Source organism: Oratosquilla oratoria, chromosome 27, assembly GCF_046742065.1.
Source record: "Oratosquilla oratoria isolate Oo_2021 chromosome 27, ASM4674206v1, whole genome shotgun sequence".
Lineage (NCBI taxonomy): Eukaryota > Metazoa > Arthropoda > Malacostraca > Stomatopoda > Squillidae > Oratosquilla > Oratosquilla oratoria.
Window position 1 is genome coordinate 9,963,762 of NC_134803.1, and position 17,773 is coordinate 9,981,534.

General features: G+C 42.8%; 1 protein-coding gene across 1 annotated transcript in view; it reads left to right on the top strand.

Annotated features, from left to right (window-relative positions):
• The window catches only part of LOC143039888 (uncharacterized), a gene marked incomplete at its 3' end in the record, with an annotated part of 141,577 nt that extends 125,327 nt beyond the window's left edge, over positions 1 to 16,250 (top strand). The window contains 3 exon segments of the mRNA XM_076210209.1: positions 12,032 to 12,162; positions 13,058 to 13,170; positions 16,182 to 16,250. Of these exon segments, the coding sequence (XP_076066324.1) occupies positions 12,032 to 12,162; positions 13,058 to 13,170; positions 16,182 to 16,250 (313 nt within the window).
• Positions 16,251 to 17,773: the final 1,523 nt, after the last annotated feature.

A 17,773-nucleotide genomic window follows, 5' to 3' on the forward strand; every position in this document is an offset into this window, starting at 1 on the left:
CAAAACTGAACGAAGTCGTCTTGACGAAGGCCCCCGAAGAGGACATTGCTGTATTGAAGGAGGGAGGGGGTGGGGAGACGGGAGTCAGGTCGCTTTGGTCCGAGGTTTTACGGGCTTGGATCACGTGATGTGACGTCATGACACGTCACGACACGAGGGCCAAATGAGGTCAGCCTCGGCCGGGAAGTCGCTGTATCGTGGACTTCAGTCTTAAACCGTTTAATGGTTGTTTTGGATGATGAAGTGCCACGATTTGACCCAACTCGGGACATCTTTGGACCCTTTCTGTTTCTGGTCGTCGCCAAACACCCCCCCCCTCCCTACCCTGCGTGCGGGCAGGAGACTGTTTAGGTTTTCTTAAAACTATGTAGAAAGACGCGATCCAAGAACAAAAAGATGTCAAATTGGGGATCGGCGGGGAGGGACGGACTATTCAACAGTTTATTTATTTGTTTATTTTTTGTTCATTAGTCCATATTTGCTTCCGGGAAACGTTGTAATTATCCTTCGTTAAGTTACGTAGAGAGAGAGAGAGAGAGAGAAAGCGGGGAAGAAGAGGTAAACAAACAAACAGAGAAAGGCATTCTAAAGGAAGGACTGCAGTAAATTCAGTTTGTGAACTAGTCAACCGACATGCAATACAGGATAGACCGAACACGACACACACACACACACACACACACACACAGAGAGAGAGAGAGAGAGAGAGAGACAGTGAGTAGATCACGTATAGTGGAGGATGGGAGGGTGGGGCGTCAGAGAGAAAATAGAATCAGCTGGTAGCAGAGATAACTAAGGAGATATGTAAGAATGGTGTCAGAGAGAGAGAGAGAGAGAGAGAGAGAAAGAGACAGTGAGTAGATCACGTATAGTGGAGGATGGGAGGGTGGGGCGTCAGGGAGAAAATAGAATCAGGTGGTAGCAGAGATAACTAAGGAGATATGTAAGAATGGTGTCAGGAGGAGCGCGAAAGTAGAAGTTACATGTGACCAGCATTGTCTTTTTGAGTGGAGAATAGTCTTTTATAATTAAGAATAGTGCGTGAATCTGGTCCGTTGGGGATGGGGTGAGGAGGAGGAGGAGGAAGAGAAGATGGCTCGGACATCTCAACAGAGAAAACAAGAAATGGAAAAGAAAGAGATTTACGTTTTTTCAGAGTTGTTGATATTAGTTAGGGGAGGGCAACAGCTGAGGAAGACAAATGGTAAGGCTCTGTTCGATGCATGATCCTGGGAGTAGGGTCACCGTAGTTATTATCCGCACCTTGATAATAAAGAAACATGAACTCGAGTCAGGCCGGGTCAAGGAGTGGAGGAATAGGAGGCAGGGTGAGGGCTAGGAGAAGGAGGGGGGAAGACGGACATGGAAAGGAAGAAGGGGAGAGAGTCGATTTTTCGTAAGAAAGGAGGTGAGGGAAGGTAGAGTAAGAGGAGGTGGGGGAAAGGGTGAAAGGGAGGGAGGGAGAGAACGGGAAGCAAGATAGATGGTGAAAGGGGAGATAGGAGGGGAGAGGGGCAGAAGAGGGGGGGGATACTGTAGGTGGAGATTGGACATAGGTGACGTCATCAATGTCGCAGGTCATCGAGTGATTGCGATGACGTCATGTCGCCAGATGCCTTCAGTGTCCAGTAGGAAGAGAACATTCAGGTATGACGCCAAGGGAATAACGTTCATTTCCAGTTACTTAAGGTCTGAAGGTCTTGCGCATAGAATCTGCGGGGGAAATTGGGCCATGTTGACGTGGTCTAGGGCCATTTGTTGTGAGGCAAATCTGTAGCGAAAGTTAGTTGAATTCAGAGGAGAAGGGGCCTTGGGTGAAGGTTGTGTGTGTGTGTGGGGGGGGGGTTGTATCGTTGGGATGGCATAACAACCAGTAATTTGAGGTCATAAATAAGGGGGACATGGGACGCCAAACCTCGGGAAGGAATATTTTTATTCAAATTAACTAGATGGATTTTTCTTTCGTAATTTATTTTTTTCTTAGTGTTGCATAGCCATTGCTATACCAAACCCGGTTTTTTCCATTGCTCATTTTAAGTCATTTCACCCAGGTTAATGCTGGTTTATTTTGTTTACTACTATTATTATTATTATTATCATTATTATTATTATTATTATTATTATTATTATTATTATTATTATTATTATTATTATTATTATTATTATTATTATTATTATTTACTTAAGGAAGATTCAACCTTAGATGCTGTCACAGCCAATCATTTAATCGAAAAAGACAGACAGACAGACAAGCTTTACACTTTCGCTACAGTGACCCCCCCCCCCCAGGGAATAATAATAATAATAATAATAATAATAATAATAATAATAATAATAAAAAGTTAATATAATAACTTGGCGGGACAGAGGTGGTAGATGATGGGTTTGATCTTGAGGTTCGTCGCTAAATTGTTTATTTATTTATTTATTTGTTTGTTCTTTATTTATTTTTATTATTGTTATGCTTTTTCCAAACCCAAGGAAGAGTCCACCGAGTCTAAGCTTTATCGTGTTAAAGTCTCAAGACGTGTTAAAACTCACTCTAATCCTTTTCATACCCGCGGGTCCTTCATCCGTCATTCCTGCCGTTGCCACTATATACACTTTCGTTTGTGTGCGCGTAACCAGCTTTAGGCAAGAAAGAGGGTTAAATCCGTTTTGATGAATTCTCTCATTGCCTTCCTCAAGTTGAACATTTGGTCTGGCTGGGATTTTATTCAATCGAGGGAAGAAACACCACCTACAAGAGGCTCATGTGAAGAGTAACTCTATACATCTATCTAGCTATCTCTATCGCTCCATCTCTTATCTAACGTTTGTCATTCCCGTGGGCGATGCGAGCCTTATCGCGTGCGGTCTGTGACTCATCATTACTTTTTGAATGACCAGTACACAGATAAGATAACTAATGGGAAATTTACAGCGATAGTTTGATTTATATCTCGGATATCTCGCCCGCAAGGCGTTTCTGACTGTTGATAAATTAACGGTCTCTGTGTGTGTGTGTATGTGTATGTGTGTATGCGAGTGTAGGAAGGAGAAAATGGTTTTCATCAGTTCACGCTGTCTGTAAAAGATATAGTGGCGTTTCACTCAGCCCCCCTCTGGCTTGTAAAATAGTGTCCATAAAAAAATCTGATTCGCTGTGTTCGAAGGTTTCAAAATCTAAGCTGTTTTAGTGTTAACGTTGCCAGTGAACCTGTCGTTCTTTGGGCTGATGGAGGCGTTTGCTAAAGAAAAAGAGATGTTTTAAAGACATCAACTTGGTGATGAATAATTTCGAAGGAAAGTGAGATTTGTTGCATACGTGAAAATTTGTGAATTGCTCACCAAATACAAAGAAGCTGCTGAAAAGCCAGTTTCGATCGACAAACTATTTTTTGTTATTACTCGTATTATTATTATTGTTGTTATTATTATATTATATATATTTTTTGTTCAAAAGCGAAATCCCATCAGAATGGCGTCAACTAAGGCGCTCATTGCCAAATTCAATAACGAAATGTTGGTAAGTAGTCTGCAGGCAGTGCTTTTCTGGTTTTCTGTTGACAATTATCTTGTACGGTGAAGAGATTCAAAGACTTAATGTATTTTGTCGTATAAGCACACACACACACACACACACACACACACACACACACACACACACACACACACACACACACACACATACACAACTAGGTGAATACACACACACAACTAGGTGAATGCACACACACACACACACACACACACACACACACACACACACACACACACACACACACACACACACACACACACACACACACACACACACACACACACACACACACACACACACACACACACACACACACACACACACACACACACACACACACAACTAGGTAAATACACACACACACACACACACACACACACACACACACACACACACACACACACACACACACACAAGCACACACAGTTCGAGGAAGAAGTGTAGCCTACCCTCCCCCTCCCCCGCCCCCCGACCACTACCACCACACTGCTGCGTGTTATAACTGAGCGGTGCAGCGAGGTGCAGCTCCACAGCAGAGCCCGACAGCCGTAACTCGTTTACTCCCATCGCTTCACCACACGACTCGTCCTCCTCCCTCCCCCTACCCTCTCGCCGTACACTCATTTAGCGAGGGTTATACACGATCTAGTGACATGCCACGTGCATCCTGGCTCTTTTGGCGCCATCATTTTCATTCCAAGTCTCCCTCTCGGTTTCAAGCAGCTTTTTGTTCATTCTCTTCATATGCTCAAACCTGATCTACCGTACCAGACTTTTTTTTTTCCATCAACCATTCTCTACACCACTTACAGGCCTCTCACTCTATTCATTCGTGAAACACCTAGCATATTTCTCAAACACTTCATAAAAATAAAATCAGTGTATTTCTTCCACTCTCATTTACAAAGAATTTGCCCCCCCCCCCATATAGCAGCACCGTGGGCTCAGTGCCCCCTCCAGGCTTATCGGGATAGGCTTGATTAAATCCTTGAACGGGCAGAAGATACTCGAAAAATTGAGTCAAGTATTCTGTAAGACCTAGAAATAAGAAAATTTGTATATTGAAAAGGTTTAGCATTCTATCGAAGGGTTGAATGCAGGTGACGCTCGTGGCGACGGGGTGGAGGGCGAATGCGTGGTCCTCCCCTCTCCCAACTTGGTCTGTTTCTGACTCGGGGCTTCTGGCACCTGGACAGTATCTGATGGTTTTGCCAGAACAAATACCTAAAGTCCACAACGTGACCCAGTGGTCCTCAAGAGGCTAATCGTGCTATTTCACTTTCCTCTTCCTTTTCTTCCCATTCTCCCTCCTCTTTGTTATGATGGGTTTCTTATTCTCGAATGGAATCATTCAGCTTGACCAACTCGAAAACATACGTTTGTTGTGTCCAGGATAATTTTGATTGCTGTTGTGCAAGGTTGGCATTGTATAGATGTGTGTGTGTGTGTGAGTGTGTGTGTGTGTGTTTGTAGTTTATTTTTGTTCATCGTTACCCCATTAGTCTTGAACTAAGTAGCAATACGTACATTAAATCATGGCGACTGTCATAGGAAATGAGAAATGAAAATTGACGTTCTCTTCTAGAATTATGCAAATATGTTTTCGTTGTTCTAGTTCTTTCAAAATATAATTTATTATTTTGTGAGTAAAATTGTATGTATGGAACAACTTTGAAAGGGATGTCTGCATATTTGTGGAATGTTTCATTTGTAGCTCGTCTTTGATTACCAGGAAGGGGTGACTTTAGTATCTGGGGCTCGGACAAGATATTACATATTTTGTTTCAGGCCAAGTGTTTATGGGACTAAGCCATAACGTGTAGATTTATGTGTTTACACAAACAACGGGACCTTACGAGCTTAGGTCCCACCTACAGCAATTGGGTAAATAAAATTAGGTACATACAATTGCACGCACACACACATGCACTCCTTTCCTGTATACAATCAAGTAAACACACACACACACACACACACACACACACACACACACACACACACACACACACACACACACACACACACACACACACACACACACACACACACACACACACACACACACACACACTGGAGTTCACGTGTCGATCATGAGCATAGCACGTGTTCCAAGACCATTGTGAATCACACACACACACACACACACACACACACACACACACACACACACACACACACACACACACACACACACACACACACACACACACATGCATACTTTACATAGATATGCATGTACATAGTGTTTTGCGTAATTTCATGCATATAAAACCTGGCATATGCTTTTCATACGGCGCGCCTATTCTTTTTACAGGAACACATTTTGCATGTCCCCCGTTCTCTCCCTCGTCCTTATTATATAGCGCTCTCAATTTTTTTTCTTCTTTAATTACCAGCTTTCTGTTTGGTAACTAGGCTATTACCAATACTACTTATGAGCCTGTTTTCGCGGCTTATAGTTCTACTTGGTACGAATATCACCCTTTTTTTCAAAAGGGCTAATTGGTGTTCAAGAAAATAAACAAAATTGCAATGTTTACTCTTGTGTTTCGTCTGAAGCGGGGTTCAACATTTCTTTTTGAAAGACGTGATCAAATGAGCAGCCATTTTTCTACTTTTAAGAATATTAAGTTAGTACTATGAATGATGGACACCTAAGTGCACTGCTAACTAACTTGGTTTACCTTCTCTTTCTTCCCGCCGCGTGCCACGATGGATCTCAGTTGGGAGTCGTGTCCATGATACGACTCTTCGATGACATTTCGGAGGTGCAGGCTACAACCAATCCCTCCTCAATAGCATCCCTTTTCCACGTATTTTGTCTGTTCACATGCCTATAGCACAATGATTTTGCCTCTCTCTCTCTCTCTCTCTCTCTCTCTCTCTCTCTCTCTCTCTCTCTCTCTCTCTCTCTCTCTCTCTCTCTCTCTCTCTCTCTCTCTCTCTCTCTCTCTGTCTCTCTCTCTCTCTCTCTCTCTCTCTCTCTCTCTCTCTCTCTCTCTCTCTCTCTCTCTCTCTCTCTCTCTCTCTCTCTCTCTCTCTCTCTCTCTTTCTTTCTTTTCCTTGGCGGAGCAGCCTTGCTTCACGACATTAGCTGGCGCTTTGTGTATGTGGTTAATTTCACCAAGTACCATGTCTTCAAATTTTTATAGTTATGATTTTCGGATCGATGAATATGGCTTTCGTCCATGTGATATGCGCTTTGTGTGGTTATCTTCACTTTTTTATCCTCTGATTCATGTTACATACGCTTTAGCTTGTTGCCCCTCGCAGTTAGGAATGGGTTTAAGTTGCACACACATTTTCTGCCCGTGTTTTGTAGAGCCGATCTTGCTTAGACTTCGATTAAACTTTTGTCGCTTGTTCGATGCATTGAACGTGCATGTAATTTCTTACCCTAAAGAACGCAAGGGTATAGTTTTTTTTTTTTTTATCCGGTACAGTGATTTTTTTTTTTTTTTTTTTTTTTTACTGAGAGTCGTGCTTACTGTTTTATTGCTGCCTCAGTGACCCGCGACCTGCAACCGGAAAGACTCGTGATTCTTGTAGTTAGCAGAACTCGTTTGCACGAGCACGTCAGAAAGCGATGAAGCGCCGTTGAACGGCTACCGACACGCGACCATCTCTACCTCTGCTATACGTTCTTTCTCATCTCGTTGATAAAAACTATGACACTGCTTTGTTACCCTTAACAATCTTATTGAATTTACTTACTTATGCTGCTAGACCTCCTTCAAAGTCTGTCACCACCACTACAACCTTCATTTCTTCCTTCTTTCTTTTTATTCTTATTTCTTCTTTAGTCTTCGTTCTGTTATTTTTTCCTCTTTATTCTTCTTTTTTTTTCTTCCTTTCTTGTTTCCTGTTTTTTATATGACTATGTTTTCTTTCCGATCACCTAATTCTTTTTTCGCATGGGTTTGAAAACTGTTATGAAATATTTCTACCCTAGATTATTGATTGATTTTTACCATCGTGGCGTTCATGTCACGAGTCAGTCGGGCAGTTGAATTACGATTATGATTGCACCGAGGCACTTCGTTGGAGCTAGCTCACGCTTCCTATTTAGCTCAGAACGGATTGGCCCTCTTGATGTCGAGTCAGCCACACCCTGAGCCAAGTATCTACCGCCTGGGCCGATGCTGCATGGTTCGCGACTGCCCCCTGCTTTGCCAAGGTGGTGGGTGCATATTCTCTCGCACGATCCCTGGGACTATTGGGTTATAAACCGCTTCGTCTGTCCTCGTTGGGCTCCGTGGGGAGGGCGTGGGAAGATGAATCTTTATAGATATGTCACTCAGACTTGGCCTTTCTGGTGCCCCTGTCACCTTCACCAAGCCCGTCACGTGGGCGGCCGGAGTGGCGCAAACGAGGCACTAGTATATCAGTCCAAGCCCAAGGGGAACCTCCGGCGGGCTTTCCGTGTGGATGCTTGGAACATTCTATCCCTTTCCAAGGACGATCGACAATTTTTTTTTTTTTTTTTTTTATCAACTCTCATTAGTTGAGGAGGCCATACCAGTGGGGCCCGTCTATATCTGTTTGGGTGTAGGGGATACCTAGGCATAGCCAACTATAGTCCGCCGTATTGGAGGTTAATCTAGTTGATGAACATATGATACCGGTGAAGGGTTGCATGCCGTGGAGGACTTCATTTCTCTTGCTGAAGTAAATGCTCAAATCGAGGCGTATGGACTCGAAGACAAGGATTTGTTCTATAGCGGTATATATATATATATATATATATATATATATATATATATATATATATATATATATATATATATAGAGCCACATACATAACTATATTCACACACAAGCACGCACACCACACACACACACACACACAGTGGCCTAGTGGTAGAGTTCCCGGCTGTCACTACGGCGGTCCGGGTTCGAATCCCGCCCAGGGCTGAAATAATTTCCAGTATCGCTGCGCTGCGGGTTATTACTCCGACTCTCGTGGGCGGGGAGTTGGGTGTGTGCGTGCGTGTAATGTCACAGCATTACCCTAAGATTGATCGTATATACGAGCTCTCTTCCGGGAGGGAAACAGTTGTCGATCACGAGCCCAACACGTGATCCAAGACCATAGTGAATCACACATATACGCACACACATGAAGTGTGTGCACTAGGGATATGACTTTTTAACCTTTTTTTATTATTATTTTTTTTTCCTGGTGTTGCATTTGATGAATCTTTGCCTCCATGTTAGTTTTTTATGTTATTTTATTTTTGGAAATGTAAAAGCCTCCCGAACCCAACATCATTTCATTTTTGCTGTACAAAGGAAGTGAGGGCCTGAAGGGGTGTCAGCAGCAGTATCGGTAGCAGCTGTCTGAAGTCAATTTTGCTAATCGTAGTTTTGAATGTGTGCTGTGTAGATAAAGAAACAATGACTTTACAAGTTTGCAGTCCTATAAGTATTATGGAATAATTTTTCTTACCATGTAGCATTTCAAATACATGTGTAAAATAGGTGGATAATGGATACTTATATATTACTGAACAGTAGATACCTTTCGTGGATTATAATGAAAAATCAAAATTGGTTTAAATATTCTTTGCAGCAGCTAGTGTATTCTCCATTCTTATTTTTCATATAATGTATTCTGCTTTTAGATTCAAACATGTCTTTTAAAAGTAAACGATCCAAATCAGCGGTGGAATCAGCTGGAAAGAAATGGACACGAAATTTGACAACTACAAAACGCCGTCCAAGCATAACAGAAATGAAAGAGGACATAAATGAAATCATATGCAAAATGCATTTGAACAGGGACATTGTTGATAGATCTTTGGGGTTGTACGATAAACTCAAAGGGCGAGCAGACCGAGTAAGGAAGAAATCTCAAGAATTGCTTAAGCTTTGGGAGAAACTTAGCTTCCATTTTCTTTCTAAGCACCAAGTTTCAGCAAAGGTTAACAAGACAGTGAAAGTGTTTGAAAAATGTAGAAAATGGGAAAATGAAGAATTTGAAAGAAATTTCGCTCATCTTTTCGATATTACAAAACCGAGTGGAAATTGGCTTTGCAGTGAAGACAAAGAACTTTACAGAAAACAAATACAATAAAATAGAACCAGGAGGGCGAGTGAGATACACGACTGAGGAAGTGGCTCTTGTGTCAACGATCCATCCTTCGAAACGCTCAAGAAATTAATCAGAATTGTCAACAACTCAAGTGCAAAAGTTGAGTAGTAGTAGTGAAGAAGAAAATAACAGCACTAGTTTTGATGTTGCAGAAGAGTTTCCTTTCATGAAATGAAAATATCACGCAACTAAAACTGCTGCCAAGCTGGTATCAAAAGTGTCCTTGTCAACAAGGAAAGCATGAAATGTTCTTCAAAACTTGGCTGAAGAAGGAATAGATATCCCCACACCATCACAAATAGGAATTGGCGTCGACTGATCAAGGATGCAGAAAGAGTGAAGAGCCGGCTGAAAGAAATTATTGGTGAAGAGGAATTTTGCTTGTATTTTGATGGGAAGAGAATTGACAATGAAAAATATCATGTGGTCTGTGTAAAGTATTCTGCAAGAACTCTTCACCTCAGCAGTTTTGGCTTGTGAAGATGAGCTTCACAGCACTTGTAAAACTGACAAATATTTCAACAGCAAGTTCATAAACAGTAACTCAATCTTAAAAAAGCATTTTTAAAGTTTACGTTATATTCATTTGCAAATAAATGCTTTTGTAAACGGCAGAATTTTCTTTTGATACTTCAGCCTAATACAAAATATCCTTAGGTGCGGGAATTTCTTGACAATTTGACAAAAAGAAAGGCATTTTTGTGAATTTTAGGCAAAAGTTCATCGTTTGCCACTACAGGGTTTTAAATCTGAAAAAGTCATATTCCTAGTGTGCATGCATGTTTAAAGAATTAGAGTAGTGCTCTGTATATGTAAGCGTGCCACTTGGCAGGATTTTCTCAACTTCCTGTAAGAGAATTAACCTTTTGCGGCTTTTCTTTTTGGGTGTTTCAGGATCCTTTCCCTCTCTACTCGCTCCTCGATCACTACGACAACGTGAGTGCACGTGGCCATGGGCCCTGCTTGTTCGCTTGCTCACTTTCTCGCCTCCTCCCATCACCACCCTGCCTCTTCTCTGAGTATGGCATGATCCCCAATGCAGTCACTTTTCGCTTCGGGAAGTCGGTAGATTAGATTACGTGATTGATCTGGTAACGATAAGCCTCTGATGGCCTGCAGTTGAACTGCAGTCCTCCTTGATTATAGAATGTTCTCAGGAATGATTAAGTACTATTTACATGTACCCTGGATCTAGGGGTAGACGTTGTTCCCCGTATGCAAATTTCCATCTTCACGAGTACAATGGACCCTGACCGTGAGCGTACTTGCTGGCCAACACTTGTGTGATTAAGAATAAACATGTAGAAAAAAAGTAAACTGGAAAGTTGCCACTTCTTATACTGTTCTGACGGGCAGCAACTTTCATCGCCCTGGAAGTAGAGCCTAAGGGGCCAACTTTCTAATCGCGGCAACAAAAAAGTTGGCGCCGAGTGTTTTCCGGGTGTAATGAGCCTCCTTGCCCGTTAGCACAGAACATAATCTGGTTTAGCACACACCTGGCAAGTACGCGATCGGTGGAGGTTGTAATTTTGTTGTGGGTGCTACGATGCAGTTGAAAGTAGACTGTGTATGCTTGCCAGAATTTGTCAGACAAATAGTTATTTACAATGACCGTAAATTAGTTGTACATTACTTGGGATACGTCATGACACTTATATTTGAAGTAATTTGGATGAATTTGCATTGGACGTAGCGCTTGTTTACAATCAGATGCTTCAAGTAGAGATTCATTATATAATACAACTAAGTGACTCTTCTTAGTTATGAGTCTGATTTTCACTGGGATGAGTGAGGGCCAGGAAGATTTGTTTTTTGATAAAATGGAGCTGATCAATTGAGAACTGTTTGAATGCGGGGTCACGTCTTTTATGTGTGGGAAGTATAATGTTTTTGCGAGGATTGTTTCTGACCAAATCAAGATCTATCAGTTACCGCCAAGTTTGACTTTTGTCGACATCTTGATTACTGATTCTGGGTACTTCTGTGTGGTTGTTAACGTGGTAATTTGATAATTGTGGTACTTGTCATCGGCTGATTCTTTTTCTGTTGTCACGTCTGATTTGATGATTCGTACCGTGTTAGTCATATCCACAAGATTCGAACAGGTTAATGGAAAAGAACTTCGCTCCGAAAATTCGATATAATAAACTTCTATATGTTATGCTTATCATTGCTTTATTATTTTGTCTAATTCATCTCTTTGTCTTTTTTTTTTTATTATTGGATCGACTACATCATCGGTTTTTTGCATCGACTGGAAATGGGTAAATGATTTCTCTGCTGTCGTCACATCACCCGCCTACATCTCGAAACATCGTGGTGCCACGATGTCGCTGCATCGTTGGCGTTGCCCCTCACCCCAACTAATCTTCACGACGACGACGACGACGACCGTGGTTCCTCGTGACCAACAGGCTCCCAGTCAGCTCAGCAGCGACTGCCGAATGTGCGGCAAGCAGGTGTTCCAGATGGAGAAGATCGTAGCCGAGAAGGCGACGTGGCACAAGAACTGCTTCAGATGCAAAGAATGCAACAAGAACCTCACGTGAGTACTTTGGATTCTGTATATATATATATATATATATATATGTATATATATATCTATATGTATATATATATCTATATATGTATATATTTATTTATTTATTTATTTATTTATTTATTTTTATATAAAAAAAAAAGAATTGGTCACTGGAAAGGCGGGCGGTTGCGGTTACAGTGAGGAAAAAATCAAATAAAAACCAAATATCCAAGTAGGCATGAACGTTGAGATTCTTTCACAAACGTAGATGGGTTAATGGGTAACTAAAGAGAAGGAAAGTTTATTGCAATTTTTCTAAACCATTTCCCTAACCAGAGCCAGAACGAAAGGGAAAGTGACACACGGTACGGAAAGGGGATCAGTCTAGAGAGGAGAGGAAAGGTGAATGAAATGATTTGGCGGAAAGTGTCCCCCTTTGTTGCTGCTGCTGGGTCGAGTTAAACTAGTGGAAGTAATTAAAACAATGTGGTCCATCCTTCCTCCTCCTCTTGCTCCTCCTTCTCCTCCTCCTCCTCCTCCTTCTTCACCTCCTTCTTCTCCATCACTTTTCCCCCTCACCTCTTCCTCCTCTTCCTTCTCCTCCTTCACCTCCTTCTCCTCCATCACTTCTCCCCTCACCTCTTCCTCCTCCTCCACCAGCAGCACCCCCTCCACCACCACCACCACCTCCTCTTCTTCCTCATCCACCACCAATACCCCCTCCACCACCACCACCACCTCCTCTTCTTCCTCCTTCATATCTTCTCCTCTTACTCCCACAACTACACCTCCACATCCACTTCTACATCGTCTTCCTCTTTTCCCCCTCTCCTCTTCGCCCTCCACCTCCTCCTCACCCCCTTTTCCTCCTCCTCCCGACCTCCATCTGAGTGACCTGACCGTGGACGTGTTCTTTCAGGCTTGAAACTTACCAGAGCCACGAGGGTACACTCTACTGCAAACCGCACTTCAAGGAGCTCTTTAGGCCCAAGGCCGTGGTTGAGGACGAGGCCACAGCTCGAAAGGACAGACGTGAGTACCCACACAACCTCTTACGGTTAATCTGAGTTCGGGAAAGGGAAAAGAATCGATCTGAGTTCGGGGAAAGAGAAGAAAAAAAAATGAGAAAGGTTTCTGGCGTTCACGGGACTTCGTGTGTCATGGTGATGATCGTTGTTGGAAGAACCTCTTTCACTCTCTCGTATCTGCATTTCTCCTCTTAAGCGCGTGAGCACACACTTATATACACACGTACATGTGAGTGTGGGTAAATTAGCATGATATTACTGGGAGCACAGCTTGTCACGCACACACGGTGACGTGGACACACCAGCATTAACATGAACCCAGATGAACATTCAGTACGTACACACCGACGCAACCACAAAAAACAAGGGCGTGCACATAAATCCACGTATACACACACGTACAGACCCATGTATATAAACGTACATACACATATATACACATATACATACGCACACACGCACGCACACATACACACACACACACACACAAACGCACGCACGCACGCACACACACACACACACACACACACGCAGTGGTAGCGTTCGCGGCCGCCACTACTGCGGTCCGGGTTCGAAGCCCGCCCAGGGCAGAAATAATATCAGTATCGCTGCGCTGTGAGTCATTACTCCAACTCTCGTGGGCGGGAGTTGGGTGTGTGTGTGCGTGTAAGGTCACAGCATTAACCATAGATCGGTCATATATGAGCTCTGAGCTCTCTTTCAGGAGGGTAATAACTGTCGATCACGAGTCGAACACGTGATCCAAGACCATGGTGAATCACACACCTGCTGGCACCCACATTTTATTTATCCAATTTTTCCCGTTTACTGTACCCGCTTGAGCACACACACAAGGGCGCTCGCAAATGTAGTGGGGTGGCAAGTAAAAGTCTCCCTGAACGTTTGATACAATATATTGAATAACAATTTCACAAAGCTCAGCAATCGACAAATGTGTGCGTACAAGTCTGAGGTAGAGTTACGACTAGAACCCAAGCCTTGGCTTCGAGCGAATCATACATAGCTCGTTTGGTTCTCCTTACAGAATGTACAAAAATGTAATTGAATAATACAATGACAGTAATAAAATTAATATACAACAAAATCTATGATAATTATGTAATAGGAAAACACAAACACAATTGAACAATTCGCAAGTATAATACACAACAATAACTGTACGATGCTACAGCGCACTACGTAAATATAATGTACACAGTGATACGATACCGTCACACAAACACACACACACGCGCTCGCGCACGCACACATTTTGAGAGAGAAAGAGTGTGAGTTTTTGTGTACATATAGCTTTGTTTATAGATGTATTTTTTCACATGTTTCAGGCTTCACTGTATATATAATTTAGTTCAAAATGTGTGATTGTGCACATGTGTTTAGTTTGTTGTCCGCTAGGTTCTATAAATGGATTTATATTCTTATGCATGCACTTTCAACGTATATGTAATTTATTAATTTAATTTACAGAACTTGCATGTATTTTGATCGTTGTGTGTAAAGAGAGGTGCTGTTTTGTTCTGAAAAAGTCCGATTCAATATTAAAATGAATCAATTGTTATATAGCGTCTTTTGTGAAATCCAAGTGTTCGGTGTCGTCTTTAATTTTGTCTTATGTAGTGCATGATGTAATGTGTACGTAGAAAGGTGGATTAATTTCTCTCTGAAAGTGACTGATGTTGTCTGTCATCCCATTTATGTGTGTGACATTAGTATATTTTGATTTCAAGCCCTTCCATCTGTGACCTGTCTTAATCAAAGTGTGTGTAGCTTGCATTGTGTAAAGAACGTACCGTCTTCATCGCAGGAACCACAAACCCCAAACGTTTACTAACTTTCGCCAACAACAATGTCGTAAATAATAAGCAATACTACAAAAAATTATGTTTCCATGTATTATCTGTTCATGTATAGAATTTTTTGACAGTTATGACAAAATTGCGTAACAATAAGCAAATGTTTTTGGAGAAAACTTGCAAACGTTTGCGGTTTGGTGTCATCCAGCATGAGGGCGCCCCACGATACACTGAAGAAAAGAACAATACAGTGTACATATACTAGCTCAATACTAAAGCGAGTCGTCTTCGTATAGTTGTCTTCATTTCTAAGTACCACACAAACTATTAGCGTATACATGTGACGCTTTTTTTCCAATCCCAATATCGTGGTTATAGGTAACAGCTCCTCTACTACCACGACTTATGCAGTACCTTATGAAAAGAAAAAATATGTAATGAAGCGTTTGCTTGTAATTCGTGATTGTTTAACTTGTGGTGGGACCAGTATAAGTGTTGATCATGTAAAAGTGTGTTTGTTGCTGGTATCGTCAAACAGGCATCGAAGAGAGTATTGTATTCAACCTAGACATTTTATTAAAACCTTTTAGCACATCAAAATTACAATGGGGTTGAAAACAGGGAGACCAAATATACGTAGATGGCACCTGTGGATGTGGTACTTAGAAGTGAACGCAGTAGTGCCCTACATTTCCTCATAAGTGTGAAGACCCCTCGTTAGCAATTATGGACCGTATTCTCAAAAGGAATACGACTGATTTTTGCGAAGACGTGTGACACATTTTGATTCTCGCATTTCGAAAATGTTCTCCAATTCCACTGCACGTCACATTGCCCCTAGCCCTTCAGCGACTTCGACGACGGACCTGGACAGAACGATATGACGTCATCCGTAAGCCCCGCCTCCCAGCGTGCATGCGCAGACTGTGTACACATAGACTTTATTGTACCCCAATAACAGTATAATCGGAATTATATTTATTATCATTATCACTTTAATAATACTAATACTAATAATAATAATAATATTATTATTATTATCATCGTTAAGATTGTTATTGTTATTTAGTCCCACTTCCCATCATGCATGCACAACCTGTGTACACACAGACTTTAATGTCCGGTACCGTAGTAGCACTTCGTGGATGACTTTTTGTTGTATTCGAACGCACCGTGACATCCCCCTGTGTATACTCCTCAGTGTCCCGCAGGCCACGGATGATCGTGCTCGAGTCACAGCCGGAGGAGCTGCCGGATGACGTAGTACGGGGTAGGTGGTGGTGCCGTGGTGCAACCAAGAGTGGTGTTAGTTGTGGTGCACTACTACTAATACCTTGTGTCTAACACAGATGAGTGGTGTTCAGTCATCCTCACGGGTGTGCATAAATAAGGGAGAATTGTGTGTGCTTCTGACCGTATGTACACAAGCGCACGTGTTTATACGTGAATATATGCATGACGTGTACGTATACACATGCATACACTAGTTTTCCTTTATGTACATGGACCCAGAGGTGCATGCGACAAACGTGTGTAGTATTAACATACGAAGTTGTTGTGTTCAGTCGAGTGAATTGTAATAACAACGAAGTGGAATTTGCTCCGCCGCCGCCGCCGCCGACCATCTCTCCACTGGATCCATATTTTGCATCTAAGGTTCGTTTCACACGCATCGACTTTTCGCCGTGTGCCGTCCACGACACGATGCCGTGCTCTCAAATAAGCATAGGTGTCTATAGATGCTTCCATACATCACAACCACGTCCACCTGTGAAAGCGTCCATATAACCCTTCCCCCCCCCCCAGCACGACGTCGTGTCGTGGGCGGCAAAAAGTTAATACAGGAATTACAGGAGTCGATTGGACGTTATGATCTCAAGATATTTGACAACGATTATGCTCGCAGAGTTGGCGTTGCATGAGTAGGCTAGTTGCGGGTGAGGAGGTTACACCAGGAGTCTCCTAGCTGCGGCCGAAGGCGTCATTCACTTTTGCCTCTCGTGATCTGACAGCCAGGGCAAGTGGTCGGCACCGGGCACTTGGCTCTATGTTTCTTCTAACACAAAGGCCAAAAGTGACTGCTTAGAGCGCAGCTAAGCGACTCCTGTCGTATACTCATCGTTGATGGTGATACTTGAAATCAAGGTGTGCTGTTCCTTGTCTATATTCTGGCCAATGTCTGACTATTTTATTCAGGTGAGGCTTTGGGCTGTGGCGGTGACGCCAAATCGCCACGGTCTGGCCCTCACGAGGTCAGCTGAATAAAATCGTCCGGTGCCGGCCACTGAGCGTCAGCGACCTGACGGAGCTGATGATGGTGGGGGGGGGGGAGCTGTCAAGAGTTCTCCGGAAATTGGAAATTCTGAAATTCGCAAAATCTCCAGTACCCGGAAGAGGAGATTTGGAAACTTCCGAATTTCGGAGAGAAAGTGATTCCCAATCAATTTTTTCCCAGTGTCGTGTTTTAGTATAAGGTGCGAGGGTGCCCATAGTGATAGAAGCGTCGGAAAAATACAGCCTTGTCCCGTTGGCGCCCTGAGGGGCCCCAATAAGGAGAATAAAATCGTTTGCCGGCAGCCAGAGTAAAATGAGAAAGTCCGCTCTACGCGTGGAAGGTGATGGTGCTTCTTGGGAGGGGGTGTTGCCACGGGAATTAATAAAATCGCCTGACGGCTGCTAGAATAAAAAGGGGAGGGGGAAATGCCACCACCCATCCGATACGGAAGGTGTGCTTTAATTGGAAACCCTCAGCCCCACACTAGCTGGCAACCGTCCTCGGGCCTTCTCATAGAT